General features: G+C 34.8%; 2 protein-coding genes across 3 annotated transcripts; one reads left to right on the top strand and one right to left on the bottom strand.

Moving 5' to 3' along the window:
• Nucleotides 1-1,492: 1,492 nt before the first annotated feature.
• Nucleotides 1,493-2,761, top strand: LOC142534952 (uncharacterized). Its single transcript, XM_075641593.1, has 2 exons — nucleotides 1,493-1,717; nucleotides 2,196-2,761. The coding sequence occupies exons 1-2, from the start codon at nucleotides 1,585-1,587 to the stop codon at nucleotides 2,576-2,578; spliced, it is 516 nt and encodes a 171-aa protein (XP_075497708.1). The 5' UTR covers nucleotides 1,493-1,584; the 3' UTR covers nucleotides 2,579-2,761.
• Nucleotides 2,762-2,935: 174 nt separating this feature from the next.
• On the bottom strand, nucleotides 2,936-5,099 carry LOC142534953 (protein ANTAGONIST OF LIKE HETEROCHROMATIN PROTEIN 1-like). Of its 2 annotated transcripts, none has more exons than XM_075641594.1 (2): nucleotides 4,881-5,099; nucleotides 2,936-4,186 (listed from the first exon to the last, which is right to left on the bottom strand). In XM_075641594.1, the coding sequence occupies exons 1-2, from the start codon at nucleotides 5,047-5,049 to the stop codon at nucleotides 3,102-3,104; spliced, it is 1,254 nt and encodes a 417-aa protein (XP_075497709.1). In that variant the 5' UTR covers nucleotides 5,050-5,099; the 3' UTR covers nucleotides 2,936-3,101. The 2 variants fall into 2 exon arrangements, with proteins under 2 accessions (XP_075497709.1, XP_075497710.1); XM_075641595.1 differs by having other exon boundaries at nucleotides 2,936-4,174.
• Between the last annotated feature and the right edge of the window lie 13,796 nt (nucleotides 5,100-18,895).

Raw genomic sequence — 18,895 nt, 5'->3', positions numbered from 1 at the left:
TGATCTCAAGTGATCAAATGTATGCAATGAAGCGTGTGCTGCTCTTTCAGTGTTGAGCTTTTGAGATAGCTGAAAGTTCTAGCGATGCTCGAATGATATTTTTCTGATTGAGATTCGTTCACTTATTTTCTTGAAAAGTCCTTCGTCTCCATATATAGGCTTCATCCAACGTTCTAAAATCTGAACGGCTCTTTTGACTTTTCAGTGGTTCAGTTTTATTGCTGAAAATGGACCCTACAGAATACATTAAAGCAATCAGTCTCAGTTCATACCAAAAATGGTAAGCCGTCTTAAATGTTCCCGTACAACATTTAATGGCATTTAATGAAGCAATAAATGCTAGTATCACGTTAATAGATCAACGGTAATATTTAAAGACTTGAGATACACAAAATTCTGCTAGTGTTAATTTCGAGTTTTGTATTCCTTCTAGTTCTGGTTTTAGCTAAGAAGTCACTTGTTAAGTAGATTAAGCAGTACTTGATAAGTGCTGCTACTGGTTTTAACGCGGTACAAGTGCTTCTGGTTTTCTGCTTATTTATATCTACTGGTTTTATACTTAAGCCAGCATCTACTGGTTTTGTACTAACATCTCCACAACAAAATTAAGTCTAACAAGGACATTCTGCAAAATATATTAGGATGGAGTTTTGTTTTATATCTTGTTTATAGTGCCTTTTGTGAACTTTTCTGAAATTGAAAGTTCCCACCGCACGAATGCACAAAATCGTGTTCTTGTTTTATGTCTGGGGTCTGCGTCTACTGATACTTTACCTTTCGGGAAATCAACAAACATTGGCTTAGTTCAGTCATACCTCTAAAATTTGAGGAACCCTCGAGTTATCTTTTGAGAGGAGAAAAGCGTCGTCTTTGAATGAGAAAGAGAGATATATGAGTGAGAAATATATTTTATTAGATTAAAAGTCTACCAAAATCTCTAGAGTGATTAGAAGACGATTTTTGAGTTTCTATAGTTGTACTTAGAGTTTTAAGGTTTGTACATAAAGAATTATATTAGAATCATTGTAGATCTATGGAAATATTGGATACCTATAGATTTTTATAGATTTCTAAAAAGTCAAGTTTGAATACCACTAGACATTTTAAGACTCTAGAAAAATCTAATTTGGATACCACTAAATTTTTATAGAGTTTATAAAAGTCTATGTTCAATACCTCTAAACTTTTGAACTCTAAAAAAATCAATAAAAGTAATTAAATTTTCAAGATTGAATACACATCCCTAAAAGTCTATTGAAAATTTGAATACATCTAGACTTTTATAGAGTTTTTAAAGGTCAATGTTGAATACCAATTGACAAAACTCTATGAAATGCTATTTTGAATACCGCTAGACTTCTATAGAATATGTAAAATTTTTAATTGAATACCTCTAAACTTTTAAAATATACAAAAATCATTAAAAATCAATAAATTTCTTATATTAAATACGTCCCTTAGTGTGTGTGATTTTAAAATGCCCTATCCTATTTACTTTAGAGTTTTGAACCAAAGGTTGGATTTTCTACCACCCGAAAAGCCCTAAATCGGTGATCCCCTAGGTCGTCCATATCACACCCAATAATGAAGAGGGGTTTGCGTTGGAGTGATGGGGAAGCCGATGATACGGAGTCTTCCGACGATAATAATGATGGGAGCTCGAAATCTAAACTTAGAGAGAAGAAGAATCAGTCGTCCAAGCTTAAGGCTTCGAAAGGTATGTGTTGTAAGTATTCGTGGGCTTTCTTGGATTTCACCATTACCTTTTGAGTTCAGGTTGATTGCGTGGTTTCAGATTGAGCTGGAATGTTCATTGCTGGTTTTTTAGTGTTCCCTGAGCATCCTATCTCATTCTAATTCTAATTTCATGATGCATTGGAGTTGATGAAACTGTAATTCTGGAAATTTGATGCATCTTTGTTGTTGACGATCACAATTTTGTTGACAATATGAACGTAATTTGGTTGAAAGTTACATTTTAAGGAAGATATTTAATCCTTTTTGTTTGAGTGGCAGTTTCCCCAATTGGGTCTTGCTCTATCAGAACCATGTATGTTTTAGAGCATTTCTTGATAAACGGATGAATGAATAAGGACAATTAGAAGAAAACGTGATCCTTTTGCATGATTTAGAAGAAAAATTGGAAGTAAGGTACCGTTGATGGGCTGACATTGGAACTTGTTTCCCAATTGCAGAGGATTCTGTTAAGAAAAAGAGCAAAGGAATAGATTTTGAAGCTTTGAGTCGACATGGATATAAAGGAGGATTATCTGTCTTGAAAGTGCCACCACCTAAGGAGCCTGAGCAGGAACAGGACTGGACTTGGTCCACAGGGAAAGAAACTCGAACGAAGGAGGAGGAAGAATCCTTGGAGGAACGACAGAAAACAAGGGCATCAATTGCCTATGGGGAGGGGCTTGTGGACGTGCAGATATGTAAAGATAAAAAGAATCTCTCTTTTCAGCAGAAAGAGAAGAGGAAGCGGGATCTTGGTCAAGCAAGCAGAGGGAAGAATTATGTTGAAGAAGAGAAGAGGATGTTGAGAGAAAACGGCATCTACTCTGGTTTTGATTCTTGATTATACTTTGTACTCGTTAGTTTTCCAACTTGTTTTAATGTCAACTTCTGTGTTGGAGGTTTTGTGTTTAGCTCTTGGGAGTTTGATAATCTGGAACTCACATCTTATGGCTTTGTAAATGCAGCATCCTCTTCCTCTAATGTTCTATATTTTGGGTGCGCCTATGCATGGCCTTTAATATTATTTTTTTAATTTTTTTAACCACTTGGCTTGTCAGATTTAAATGATATTCAGGCGAAGATGGGACTGGAATGATCAATTCTTAACAAGTCATATAATTTTCTAAGACTTTAATCTGGACGATCTTCCCTCCTTACTTCCCCACCGAATCTGTCTTTGATGTTTCCTCTTGAACAATAACAGGAATACTATGAGTCTATGATTGAAGACTCCTGCAAGAAGCATTCTATAAAGCAAAAAACAGTTAAATTACAGGGAAAGTATCATGTAACAATTTTTTTAACACGATTATCAGATTTAATTTTTCCCCATTAAGAAAACAGCAGCACGAAACTCAAAAGAATCAGCTCGTTGCAACATCAGCAAAAGGCTGTGCTACACTTTGTTTTCTGCCTCCCAGATGCTTCACTAAGTTTTCTCTAATTGTTATTCCCGCGGGATTTACTTGCTTACAAATCTGTCCCATATAATCAGAGTCATGATAGCCAGACAAAGAAACATCTGAATTCAATCTGTCTCCACAATCAATTATGATATTATGAAGTAAAGAACAGACCAAGATAATACTAGGTAATTTCCTCTTATCCGGTCTCCACATAACCTTGTTAAGGATTCGCCAACCACCCTTCAGCTGCGAAAATGCCTTGACAGCAGCAGATCTTGCAGTTTCAAGAGACGTGTTGAACTCAGATCCAGACCCCGAGTGTTCATCTTTGTACGGCGTTACAAGCCAAGGAAGTAGAGGGTAACTCGCTCCACCAACTACATATTCTCTAACCTCCTCTCCATCAGATAATACTTTCACATTTCCGTTCAAACGTGCGCCACTTTCGCAAAGTTTGTAAAATCCAGAACACTTCAACAATCTAGAAACCGGCATGCCCCCAGGCCACCCCGTTACAATGTCCAAAAACCGCATCTCAGAATCAACAACACCTTGCACAAACATACTGTAATTGTTCTCTTGATCGCACCAATCGTCTGAAGTTTGAACAGCTGGGAGGGTCATCACTATGTGAGTAGCATCTATTGCACCACAACAATTAGGCAACCCAGAAGATGATTCAAAACCGGATTTTATTCTCTCCATTTTACTCGTGTCAGGCCATCTGAGATGGTGGCGGGCACGATCTTCCATGGCCTCTATAAATCTCCACGTAACTTGAGAAACAGTTGACTGGCCAACTCCAAAAGAAGCTCCAACGGAGACTTGAGATTCACCAGAAGCCAATCTTCGCAATGCGATAGCAGCTTGCTTCTCGACACTTAGGAGTCTTCCCTCGATGTTGATGAGGCCAGAAGGAGGTCTGGAGATAAGATCTTCTCTAACCAATGTGCATATGTACTCGAAAGTTTTCTTGGATAACCGGAAGAAATGCTTGAAAAGTTCCTCCTCATCATGAGACACATTTGGACCTAAAGATAATTCTTATCCACGTAAAATAAAAGATTATTTCATATTAAAATCTCAAATACAAAATTACATGATAGAAAATGCATTGAATACAATAAAGGCAAACACAACTGACAATAAGTTCTAAATTAGGCGATTACGCTATATTGACTATTGATGGCTTAAAAGTCTTCTTAAAAAAAAAAAAACTGAGTAAATTTTCTTTTTCGGCAATCAGATAGCATCTAATTTGAAGGGGCATACAGGAACAGAGAAATACGAATGTACAATGAGTAAAAGAATCATCGACCGATTAAAGTTCGAATAAAGCTCAAATTATTGCGAGTTTAAAGATAAATTCTAACACACACAATGCATTCCAAAAAATTCGAAATGAAAGCTCAACTCGAAAGGAAAAGTAGGATGTTTGCCTCAGATTCTTTATCAATAATTCCCCGCAGTAACAAATTAACAAAAATGTGCATAGATTACTATTCAGCATATGTAATTACTGAATCAAGGCAGAGAAAATCAAGAACCCACATCAAAATTGGAATTACCGAGCTTGCTAAACGAGGTTCCCAAAAATGTAATCTTTCAGATCCAAGAAAGGATTACTACAGATTATAAGAAACGGTACCCACGAGACTGACTTGAAATTTACAGCTGTATTTCTATCAAACAAAACCTGAAGGATAGGACGAAAATGGAGAAGAAACTGAAAGGTACCTTGGGAGGAAGAGTTCTTCTTCAAGAAAACATCCCACCACTCAGAATCAATGGCTTTATTGTCGACTGGAACTGAGCTCACGATCTTGCTCTTGTTCTTGTTTTTCTTTTTCTTCTTCTTGCTTTTTGGAAATTTGTTAGAATTCATGTTTTGCTTGGGAGGAGCCATAGCTCTTGGAATTGAAATTGAACAGTGGCTGTTATTATTATTTGGTATAAACTTTGATTCTTGGCACGAATTGGTATTTTAATGGCCCACGGACCGCTTACATTGTACCAGGCCCAGCCCATGGAATTGGACATTTGGTATTATATTTAGGCAAAAATTTGTGTGACGTATTTTGTGAGACGGATCTCTTATTTGGGTTATTCATGAAAAAATATTACTTTTTATGCTAAGAGTATTATTTTTTATTGTAAATATCGGTAGGGTTGACCCGTCTCACATATAAAGATTCGTGAGACCATCTCACAAAAAACCTATTTTTATATTTATATGCCAAACATGGTTTTTTTTTTTTAAAGTATATATCACCAAAAACATTTCCATCTTTTAAATCCCAAAACGACAAGGCAAAAACTTGTGTGAAACGGTTTCACGGGTCGTATTTTGTGAGACGGATATCTTATTTGGGTCATCCATGAAAATATATTATTTTTACGCTAAGATAATTAATTTTTATTGTGAATATTGATATAGTTGACCCGTCTCACAGATAAAGATTTGTGAGACCGTGTCACAAAAGACCTACTCAAACAACAATATTACCTATTAATTGACTATTTTTCTGAGCATTAAATATATAATAAATTTATATTCAATTTCAAATTAATACGGTGTCTTATTGTTTTACGTAGTACCATTTGTTTTCTGCAAATACGAAGGTGATCACATATGCAAAAATAAAAATAATAAACACAGAAAGTTGAAGACAAGTAGTACTCAATTGGATCAAAATACCATGTGCCTGCTAAACAACGACCCCAAAAAATTAATTATCCTTAAGCAACCGGTCATTTCTCAACCATAGCTGTAGAATCCGCAATATAACTACATCCGGTCATTTCTCAACCATAGCTGTAGAATCCGCAACATAACTACATCCGGTCATTTCTCAACCATAGCTGTAGAATCCGCAATATAACTACATCCGGTCATTTCTCAACCATAGCCGTAGAATCCGCAATATAACTACATCAGCAATTAAACGAAAATATTTTCCCAAACTTTCTCGAGTTTTAGTCCGAAAATGATGGCAAAAAGTTGAAAAAATTTTAAGGACATCAATATTGAAATTAACGTTCATGTTAAACAACAACCAAAAAAATTGACCATCTTTCAGATCCGAGATAAGGTTTCTTTCCACAAATTATATTAATCTAGTGCATCTTAAAACTATATTTTTAAATTTTGCTAAACACTTGCAATATAATCTTGCATATTGTTTACACTTTTCTCCGTCTCAATTTATTTCTACAATTTAATAAAATAAAATTCAATTTTAAAATTAAATGAAATAAATTCATTCCATTATGCATTTTTCAGTGAGAAGGGAAATCCAATACTGACCAACTAACATATTACTATTCTTCCGCGAGACTCAAGTCTCATCTTTGTCTTCTTCATTGATATTTTGTAGGTATGCAGCTGCAGGAGGAGTCTAAATAGTTTTGTATCTTCTATGATACTTTAGTGCTTCAGAGACCAAAAAATCAACGAGTCTATTGTTGGAACATCGTGTTTTCGTACCCAAGACGCAGCGGAAGTTTAAAATTTTTGATTGGGCATCATGTGTTTAAAACTTCTTTCATAGGGCGTTTAGAATTATACCTTACGTTCTGGACTCCAAACTATTTCGGTGTTTAGGCAGATATAGTCCTTCTTGTAAATCCCTACGAACGGATATCCTCTTTGATCATCTAATCAGGTCCATGATCAGAGACTATTTTCCTCGTTTGATTAGCACTAGAAAATCCAAACGATTTGTGCATTGAGACTGTAGTCTCCGAATTTCCAAAATCCGGTGACGGTATAGCGTCAGCGCCGCGGTGGTGGAAGGAAATCACTTGGCCGAAATTTTCCCAAATCTTTTGAAATTGGCCGAGAACTTTGAATAATGGGAAAGTTAATTGATTCACAATCTATCATTATTCAAGTTAATTAAGTCATTAATCAAAAATAAATTACAAGACTTAATTTGCTTGCAACTCAATATGGCCGTGAGTTTTTCCATCAAGGAAGAAGATCCTTTTATATTTTTGTGTGCAATAATTTGTTGTATTCAATTATAAGTCCTAGTGGTGTATGTATAGAGGTTGACTCCTAATAATTTCATTATATTTAAGCTATTATATAATTAATAAATATGTATTTATTAACTTTTAATGATAGATGATGTAAAAATATCATATACACACATTTTATATCACCATATAAAATATATACATGTATATGTTCATTAAATTAAATAACTGTTATATAATTTATAAATTAACTCTTTAGTTAATTTAATTCTAGATTCCTCTAGAACATTTATGACAATTTATAAATGTTAATAGTCACCACTACTAGTACCAACATTTAATTAGTAAATTCCAAATTCACTAAATAAATGATTTCGAACTCTTTATAACCCCGATCGACGATCTGAGAGCGCCGATGTATCAAGGATACAAGTCTTATTCATATAATGAAAATCGAAAATTTCGAATATCAAAATTTTCACTTGCCATATTTGGCAGCTGCCTGTTTTGTGCCAGATTTAGTGAACTCCTTCACAAAACATGCAGTTCCACCCTCCTTCCTTGTTTATCAATCATGCTAACTTTCATTTTTTCCATCCTATAGAATCAGCTCAAAAACTCCTATAAGCTTCATGTTTGATCTCCATCAAACTATAGTCGTCAAATTCCAACTCCTTGAAATTTGACTATCTAACCGGCAACACAGAATCCGAGAATTGTGTGACCCTCAATGGTTCGGAGATACATCTAGTCGTCGGTTCACATCTCTATGTTATTTAGAAAAACATTTATTCTTATTCGGGTTTACCCTAGTTAACCCCATTCTTTACATCAACTCCTTAATCAAGCATATAAGAACTCATTTCTGATTGCATCCATCGGATCACGGTAAGAGGGTCTAGTAGCATCGCCCCATGATCCCCTAGGTATCACGGATAGTGCCTGCAAAAACCTTTAGTCATGGTTAGCGTACAATATGGTCCCTTCAACATATATATCCCGGTCGAATCTGCAACGATTGGTATGGCATGCATGAACGTTCATTCGTTTTCCTCTAGCTTTTAAATTCTCAAATTGAAAAGCCCATTTCCGATCAATTATTGATCATCTAATCATACACGTGCATACCCAGGCACTACTTGCAAAGAAAATAAAACAAGTGAGTAGGCAAACATATGTGGTAGTCATTGTTGAGTGATAATTTATCATTCCCTATATATTTATGGTAGAGCATGCATGGACGTTCATTCGTTTTACTCGAACTTTTAAATTCTCAAATTGAAAAGCCCATTTTTGATCAATTATTGATAATTAAATCATTCACGTGCATACCTAGGCATTACTTGCAAAGAAAATAAAACAAGTGAGTAGGCAAACATATGTGATTGCCATTGTTGAGTGATACTTTAACACTCCCTATTTATAGATGGAATAGCATGCATGGACGTTCATTCGTTTTCCTCTAGTTTTTAAATTCTCAAATTGAAAAGCCCATTTCTGATCAATTTTTGACAATCCAATCACGTGACCTCCCCTCAAAGCAACAATTACAAGGAAGCTCCCCTGCTACCGAATTATTGTATATATTAGTCGAGATAATGCTTGGACGTTAATTCGTTTTCCTCTAGCTTTTAAATTCTCAGATTGAAAAGCCAATTTCTGATCAATTATTTATAATCCAATCATTCACGTGCATACCCAGGCACTACTTGCAAAGAAAATAAAACAAGTGAGTAGGAAAACATATGTGGTAGCCATTGTTGAGTGATAATTTATCACTCCTTATTTATAGATGGTATAGCATGTATGGATGTTCATTCGTTTTTTTCCAGCTTTTAAATTCTCAAATTGAAATGCCCATTTTTGATCAATTATTGATAATCTAATCATTCACGTGTATACACAGGCATTACATGCAAAGAAAATAAAACAAGTGAGTAGGCAAACAAATGTGGTAGCCATTGTTGAGTGATAAATTATCACTCCCTATTTATAGATGGTATAACATGCATATACGTTTATTCGTTTTCCTCTATCTTTTAAATTCTCAAATTGAAAAGCCCATTTCTGATCAATTATTGATAATCCAATCATTCACGTGCATACCCATGCATTACTTGCAAAGAAAATAAAACAAGTGAGTAGGCAAATATATGTGGTAGCCATTGTTGAGTGATAATTTATCACTCCCAATTTATAGATAGAATAGAATGCATGAACGTTCATTCGTTTACCTCTAGCTTTTAAATTCTCAAATTAGAAATTCTATTCGGATCAATTATTGATAATCCAATCATTCACGTGCATACCCAGACAGTAATAGCTAAGAAAATAAAAAAAGTGAGCAGACAAATATATGTGGTAGCCATTGTTGAGTGATAGTTTATCACTCCCTATTTATAGATGGTATAACATGCATGGACATTCATTCATTTTCCTCTGGTTTTTAAATTCTCAAATTAAAAAGCCCATTTCTGATCAATTATTGATAATCCAATCATTCACGTGCATACCCAAGCATTACTTGCAAATAAAATAAAATAAAAGAGTAGGCAAATATATGTGGTAGCCATTGTTGAGTGATAATTTATCATTCCCTATATATAAATGCTCGCAATCGGGGGGGTGGGGGCGGGGGCCATTAAGGCCTCCTACCATCAAAACAAGTATTACAAAGAAGCTCCTCTGCTACCGAATTATCGTATATAGTAGTCGAGATAAAGCTTGGACGTTCATTCGTTTTCCTCTAGCTTTTAATTTCTCAAATTGAAAAGATCATTTCTGATCAATTATTGATAATCCAATCATTCACGAGCATATCCTGGCACTACTTGCAAAGAAAATAAAACAAAGTCGTAGGCAAACATATGTGGTAGCCATTGTTGAGTGATAGTTCATCACTCCCTATTTGTAGATGGTATAGTATGCATGGACGTTCATTCGTTTTCCTCTAGCGTTTAAATTCTCAAATTGAAAGCCCATTTCTGATCAATTATTTATAATCCAATCATTCATGTGCATACCCAAGAATTACTTGCAAAGAAAATAAAACAAGTGAATAGGCAAATATATGTGGTAGCCATTGTTGACTGATAATTTATAACTCCCTATTTATAGATGGTATAACATGCATAGACGTTAATTAGGTTTTCCTCTAGTTTTTAAATTTTCAAATTGAAAGGCCTATTTCTGATCAATTATTGATAATCCAATCATTCACGTGCATACCTAAGCATTACTTTCAAATAAAATAAACAAGTGATTAGGCAAACATATATGATAGCCATTGTTGAGTGAAAATTTATCACTCCCTATTTATAGATGGTATAGCATGCATGGACGTTCATTCGTTTTCCTCTAGCTTTTAAATTCTCAAATTGAAAAGCCCATTCCTGGTCAATTATTTATAATCCAATCATTCATGTACATAACCAGGCATTACTTGCAAAGAAAATAAAACAAGTGAGTAGGCAAACATATGTGGTAGCTATTGTTGGGTGATAATTTATCACTCCCTATTTATAGATAGTATAGCATGCATAGACATTCATTCGTTTTCCTTTAGCTTTTAAATTCTCAAACTGAAAAGCCCATTTCTGATCAATTATTGATAATCCAATCATTCACGTGTGTACCCCGACATTACTTGCAAAGAAAATAAAACAAGTGAGTAGGAAAACATACGTGGTAGTCATAGTTGGGTGATAATTTATCAGTCCCTATTTATAGATGGTATAACTTGCGTGGACGTTCATTCGTTTAACTCTAGCTTTTAAATTCTCAAATTGAAAAGTCCATTTCTGATCAATTATTGATAATCCAATCATTCATGTGCATACCCAGTCATTACTTGCAAAGAAAATAAAACAAGTGAGTAGACAAACATATGTTGTAGCTATTGTTGAGTGATAATTTATCACTCCCTATTTATAGATAGAATAGCATGCATGGACGTTCATTCGTTTTCTTCTTGCTTTTAAATTATCAAATTCAAAAGCCAATTTCTGATCAATTATTGATCATCCAAGCATTCACGTGCATACCCAGGCACTACTTGCAAAGAAAATAAAACAAGTGAGTAGGCAAACATATGTGGTGGCCATTGTTGAGTGATAATTTATCATTCCCTATTTATAGATGGTATAGCATGCATAGACGTTCATTCGTTTTTTTCTAGATTTTAAATTCTCAAATTGAAAAGCCCATTTTTGATCAATTATTGACAATCCAATCATTCACGTGTGTACCCCGACATAACTTGCAAAGAAAATAAAACAAGTGAGTAGGAAAACATACATGGTAGTCATAGTTGAATGATAATTTATCAATCCCTATTTATAGATGGTATAACATGCAGGGAGATTCATTTGTTTACTTCTAGCTTTTAAATTCTCAAATTGAAAAGTCCATTTCTGATCAATTATTGATAATCCAATCATTCACGTGCATACCCAAGCATTACTTGCAAAGAAAATAAAACAAGTGAGTAGGCAAACATTTGTTGTAGCCATTGTTGAAATTATCACTCCCTATTTATAGATGGTATAGCATGCATGGACGTTCATTTGTTTTCTTCAAGCTTTTAAATTCTCAAATCGAAAAGCTCATTTCCGATCAATTATTGATAATCCAATCATTCACTTGCATATTAGGCACTACTTGCAAAAAAAATAAAACAAGTGATTATGCAAATATATGTGGTAGCCATTGTTGAGTGATAATTTATCACTCCCTATTTATAGATGGAATAGCATGCATGGGCGTTCATTATTTTTCCTCTGGCTTTTAAATTCTCAAATTTAAAAGCCCATTTATTATCAATTATTTATAATCCAATCATTCACGTGCATACCCCGGCATTGCTTGCAAAGAAAATAAAAAAAGTGAGTAGGCAAATATATGTGGTAGCCAATGTTGAGTGATAATTTATCACTCCATATTTATAGATGGTATAACATGCATGAAAATTCATTCGTATTCCTCTAGTTTTTAAATTTCTCAAATTGAAAAGCTCATTTCTGATCAATTATTGATAGTCCAATCATTCACGTGCATAATTAGGCATTACTTGCAAAGAATATTAAAGAAAGTGAGTAGGCAAACATATGTGGTAGCCATTGTTGAGTGACAATTTATCATTCCCTATATATAAAGGCTCGCAATCGGGTTGGGGGGGGGGGGGGGGGGGGGGGGGGGGGGGGGGGGGGGGGGGGGGGGGGGGGGGGGGGGGGGGGGGGGGGGGGGCATAAAGGCCTCCTCCGCTGAAAGCAACAATTACAAAGAAGCTCCCCTGCTACAGAATTATCGTATATAATAGTCGAGATAAAGCTTGGAAGTTCATTCGTTTTCCTCTAGCTTTTAAATTCTCAAATTGAAAAGCCCATTTTTGATCAATTATTGATAATCCAATAATTCACGTGCATACCTAGTCACTACTTGCAAAGGAAATAAAACAAGTGAGTAGGCAAACTTATATAGTAGCCATTGTTGAGTGATAATTTTTCACTCCTAATTTATAGATAGAATAACATGCATGGACGTTCATTTGTTTTCCTCTAACTTTTAAATTCTCAAATTGAAAAGCCCATTTCTATTCAATTATTGATAATCCAATCATTAAAGTGCATACACAGGAATTAATTGCAAAGAAAATAAAACAAGTGATTAGGCAAATATATGTGGTAGCCATTGTTGAGTGATAATTTATCACTCCATATTTATAGATGGAATATCATGCATGGACGTTCATTCGTTTTCCTCAAGTTTTTAAATTCTCAAATTTAAAAGCCCATTTTTGATCAAATATTTATAATCCAATCATTCACGTGCATACCAAGGCATTGCTTGCAAAGAAAATAAAACAAGTGAGTAGGCAAATATATGTGGTAGCCCTTGTTGAGTTATAATTTATCACTCCCTATTTATAGATGAAATAACATGCATGGACGTTCATTTGTATTCCTTTAGTTTTTAAATTCTCAAATTGAAAAGCCCATTTTTGATCAATTATTGATAGTCCAATCATTCACGTGCATAGCCAGGCATTACTTTCAAATAAAATAAAACAAGTGAGTAGGCAAACATATGTAGTAGCCATTGTTGAGTGATAATTTATCACTACCTATTTATAGATGGTATAGCATGCATGGACGTTCATTCGTTTTCCTCTAGCTTTTAAATTCTCAAATTGAAAAGCCCATTTCTGATCAATTATTGATAATCCAAGCATTCACGTGAATACACAGGTATTACTTGCAAAGAAAATAAAACAAGTGAGTAGGAAAATATAAGTGGTAGCCATTGTTGAGTGATAGCTTATCACTTCCTATTTATGGATTGTATAGCAGACATGGACGTTCATTCGTTTTTCTCTATCTTTTAAAATCTCAAATTGAAAAGCCCATTTCCGATAAATTATTGATAATCTAATCATTCAAGTGCATACCCAGGCATTACTTGCAATGAAAATAAAACAAGTGATTAGGCAAACATATGTGGTAGCCATTGTTGAGTGATAATTTATCACTCCCTATTTATAGATGGTATACAATGCATGGACGTTCATTCGTTTTCCTCTTGCTTTTAAATTCTCAAATTGAAAAGCTCATTTCCGATCAATTATTGATGATACAATCATTCACGTGCTTACTCAGGCATTAAGGCAAAGAAAATAAAACAAGTGAGTAGGCAAACATACGTGGTAGCCATTGTTGAGTGATAATTTATCACTCCCTATTTATAGATGGTATAACATGCATGGACGTTCATTCATTTTTCTCTAGCAATTTAATTCTCAAATTGAAATGCTCATTTCTGATTAATGATTGATAATCCAATCATTCATGTGCATATCCAAGCATTACTTGCCAAGAAAACAAAACAAGTGAGTAGGCAAACATATGTGGTAGCCATTGTTGAGTGATAATGTATCACTCCCAATTTATAGATGGTATAGCATGCATGGACGTTCATTCGTTTTCCTCTAGCTTTTAGATTCTCAAATTAAAAAGCTCATTTCCGATCAATTATTGATAATCCAATCATTCACGTGCATACCCAGGCATTATTTGCAAAAGAAATAAAACAAGTGAGTAGACAAACATATGTGGTAGCCATTGTTGAGTGATAATTTATCAGTCCCTATATTTATGGCAGAGAATGCAAGGACGTTTATTCATTTTCCTCTAGCTTTTAAATTCTCAAATTGAAAAGCCCATTGTTTTTCAATTAATGATAATCCAATCATTCACGTGCATACACAGACATTACTTACAAAGAAAATAAAACAAGTGAGTAGCCAAACATATGTGGTAGCCATTGTGGAGTAGTAATTTATAACTTCCTATATATAGATAGTATAGCATGCATAGACGTTCATTCGTTTTCCTCTAGATTTTAAATTCTCAAATTGAAAAGATCATTTCTAATCAATTATTCATAATCCAATCATTCACGTGCATACCCAGGCATTACTTGCAAAGAAAATAAAACAAGAGAGTAGACAAACATATGTGATAGCCATTGTTGAGTGATAATTTATCAGTCCCTATATAGAGAAGATAGAGCAAGCATGGACGTTCATTCTTTTCCTCTAGCTTTTAAATTATCAAATGGAAAAGCCCATTGCTTATCAACTATTGATAATCCAATCATTCACGTGCATATACATGCATTACTTGCAAAGAAAATAAAACAAGTGAGTAGAAAAATATATGTGGTATCCATTGTTAAGTGATAATTTATCACTCCCTATATATAGATGGTATAGCATGCATAGACGTTCATTCGTTTTCATATAGCTTTTAAATTTTCAAATTGAAGCTTATTTCTGATCAATTATTGATACTCCAATCATTCACGTGCATACCCAGGAATTACTTGCGAAGAAAATAAAAAATGTGAGTAGGCTGACATATGTGGTAGCCATTGTTGAGTGAGAATTTATCACCCCCTATTTATAAATAATATAACATGAATAGACATTCATTCGTTTTCCTTTTGCTTTTAATTTCTCTATTGAAAAGCCCATTTCTGATCAAATATTGATAATTCAATCATTCACTTGTATACCTAGGTATTACTTGTATACCAATCACGTACATTCCAAACTCCCAAAAACCAAAACCAATAAAAAAACAAAGTCACATACATTCCAAACTCCCAAAATTAATTGGTTAAAAAAACCCTAAATAAATTGGGAAATATGCAAACGAAAAAGGAATACAATGAACCATAATCAAGAAATAAAGTATTTTTCAATTTGAAGTCAAACATAGAATAAACTTACCAGTGGAGAAGATGAGAAATTGAATGCAAAATAAAAGAGTGGTAAAACCTTGAAACGTAAAAGTGAAAGTGAAAGGGAAGAGAAAAGAAAAAGTACCGATTTACTTGGATTTGAGAATATGAATCTTTAATATAAATAAAAATAATTACTATATATATATATATACATACATATATATATCTATATATATTTATATATATTAATTTAAATGGGTATTCGGGTCGGGTGTGGGTCGGATTATATCAAACCCGCCTCCATACCCGAACCCGAAAATCCCCATACCCGATTACCCAATTATTTAATCGGGTCTAAAAATCCCTCCACACCCTCTTCTATTCGGGTCGGGTATCGGATCCTCCAACGGGTTCGGAGGAAATTGCCATCCCTAATTCACATCCCTCAAAATATTTTCATTTTCTTTAAAAATCATATAATAAGACATCTTTCCAAAAATAGCATTTTAAACAGTAAAAATTGCACAGCTTTACAATAAATCGTAAAAATACATATTATCATCAAAATTATCATTTTAAATCACATAATATCTTTTAACATTTGTTATGATCCTTCGGGACGCTGCCAAGCGTTTTCGTATTTTCCTAAGTGTAAAAGACCGTTTTGCCACTGGACATAAAAATTCTCGAATTTATCTTTTTCTCACTTTTAATGACATGGGATTATTATAAATAATTATTTAAGTTTATATGAATTTTCTCATATTTTTATTTGGCACAAATCGAGGACTTTTGAATTAATATTTAAATAGGACATATTAACGCATTTTAATCACGAATTAAACCAAACCTTAATATAAAATTCTCAATTTAAAAACTTAGACTTTTAATAACTATTTAAGCTTAAACCTAATTTTTCATAATTTTATTATGCTTAAAACTAGGTGTTTCAATTAATTCGTTAATTAACGTTTCGTGCGGCGATTAAATCCCGGAAAATTCCAAAACTCATTATTTTGATCCCAAATTTTAAGCATAACATTTTTAGTATTTATTCTACCATTCCAAGTCATGAGCCACCCCCGGGGACCCATGGATTCAATTTTTTTGTTCTTAAATTCGAAATATGACACCTAAACGAACCACCCGAGCCATCTCCCAAAATACTCGAGCCACGTCCGAGCCACCTTGAGCCAAACCCGAGCCAACCCATCTAGGGACCCTCATGACCAAGCCCAGCCCCAAGAACAAGACCCTAGCTCGCTCAATCACTCCTGGAACCGAGACCCACTATGCATGCGTGTGTGCGTGAGTATCATAGGAACATTAGGACTCCTAGTTAGCCTAGGACTCTTCCAGCTGAGCCACCACCGAGCCCAACACACCCTAACCCTCCCTGGACCACGCCCAGACTCGACCCAGACCAGCCCTTACCCTGGAACCCACGCACGAAGCTTCTGAATCAGGAAGACAACCTGCGCGCGTTCCTTTGCTGCCTTGCGCTTCCTCACGTTTTGTTCAACCGGCAGCGAGCCCAACACTCCAGCCCCTAGCCCGACCCCTGCCCATCATCCTAGGACCCTGATGAACCTCCTATCCCAGCCCCAAACCGAGCCACAGCCCCTAGAATTCTCGGCCACACCAGAACTCCCTCGAGAAGAGCTCCAACCAGCGTGGACTCCTTCCCCAGCCCCAAGCTCGAACCCTAGCCTCCCTAGGACCCTACGTAGCCTTCGAACCTGACCCTGGACAAGCCCCCAACCTGCCCTGGCCAGCCCCCACGCCCCATGCAAAACCATCGAGCCCCTTGACCCATAGCATGCACAATAAACTCCAAAAACTCACGGCTATTTCTGAAATAATTTCTCACGGTTCCAGCTTCTGAATCCTCAATTATTTTGTCAAGTTTGGCTATAAACTTTCATATTTTATCATGTTTTGGCGGCGCATCCGTCGGATTTCAAAACGTTTTTCAAATAAGCGCGAAATCGTTAAAACTTTGAAAATACGCACGTACCGTAAAATAATCGAACTCATTGTATTTTTCATGTATACTAAATTAAAACACCCGTATTATGATTTGTAGATTGTTTGAAAGGGTTTAAAAAACGTGCCTTTGCGTTTATAACGCTCGATTTTCGATCTTCGGCGAGGGTGCGAAGTTGGACGACCCGGACGACGAAACTCCAAGCCTTTTCTCCTTCCCTTAAATTTGAAAATTGTATGTGTGTGTGTGAGGTGTTGCACGGCTGATTGATGAAGGAGTTGTGGTGATAAAAGACGTAGAGGTCTTATTTATAATTTAATTTACAAGTTAAATATGTTTTGGTTTTGGGCTTGCATGATTAAGGATAATTGGGCCTACTTAAATTAATTAAATTGAGCCCAATAACACTTAATTAATTAAATAATAAAATTTTATAAAATAAGTTTTCATAAAATAATATTTTTGATCTTTTAAAACTCCTTGTTTGCCCAAAACCGGCTTCCCGGGAAACATCGAGCTCGACACGTAAAATAATTCGAACTCCAGCATTTTTAGGAAAATTAAATTATTTTTAAATCAAATTAGGAAGCCTTGCCATTATTAAAAATAAATAAATATTCTTGGTCTTGTCGTCCTCGGTCTCCTTTTCCTGCCTATTATCGAATATTCGGGTAAAATCCTTAATTTCATGAAATCGTGTCGTATTATCATTTAATCATGCAATCATACTTTTAATCTATTATAAAAATCATGCAAGCATCTAAAAACAATTGAATAAACCAATTAAGCAATTAAAATAGTTTTGCATGCATTTGGTTTATGTTGACTGATTTTTCGGACGTTACAGGTATATCATGCATGGACCTTCATTCGTTTTCCTCTATCTTTAAATTCTCAAATTGAAAAGCCCATTTCTGATCAATTATTGACAATCCAATCATTCACGTGCATACCCAGACATTACTTGCAAAGAAAATAAAACAAGTGAGTAGGCGAACAAATGTGGTAGCCATTGTTGAGTGATAATTTATCACTCCCTGTTTATAGATGGTATAGCATGCATGGACGTGTTCATTCGTTTTCCTCTAGATTTTAAATTCTCAAATTGAAAAAGCCCAGTTCGGATCAAGTATTGATAATCCAATCATTCAAGTTCATACCTAGGCATTACTTGCAAATAAATAAAACCAGTGAGTAGGCAAACATAAGTGGTAGCCATTATTGAGTGATAATTTATTACTCCCTATTTAAGATGGTAGAGCACGCATAGACGTTTATTCGTTTTCCTCTATCTTTTAAATTCTCAAATTGAAAAGCCCATTTCCGATGAATTATTGATAATCCAATCATTCACGTGCATACCCAGACATTACTTGCAAAGAAAATAAAACAAGTGAGTAGACAAACATATGTGGCAGCCATTGTTGAGTGATAATTTATCATTCCCTATATATATATGGTAGAGAATGCATGGACGTTCATTCATTTTCCTCTAACTCTTAAAATTTCAAATTGAAAAAGCCATTTCTGATCAATTATTGAT

Source organism: Primulina tabacum, unplaced genomic scaffold (genome assembly GCF_025594145.1).
Source record: "Primulina tabacum isolate GXHZ01 unplaced genomic scaffold, ASM2559414v2 Contig749, whole genome shotgun sequence".
Lineage (NCBI taxonomy): Eukaryota > Viridiplantae > Streptophyta > Magnoliopsida > Lamiales > Gesneriaceae > Primulina > Primulina tabacum.
The sequence above is the reverse complement of the archived record's forward strand: the minus strand, read 5'-3'. Positions and strand labels throughout refer to the sequence as shown.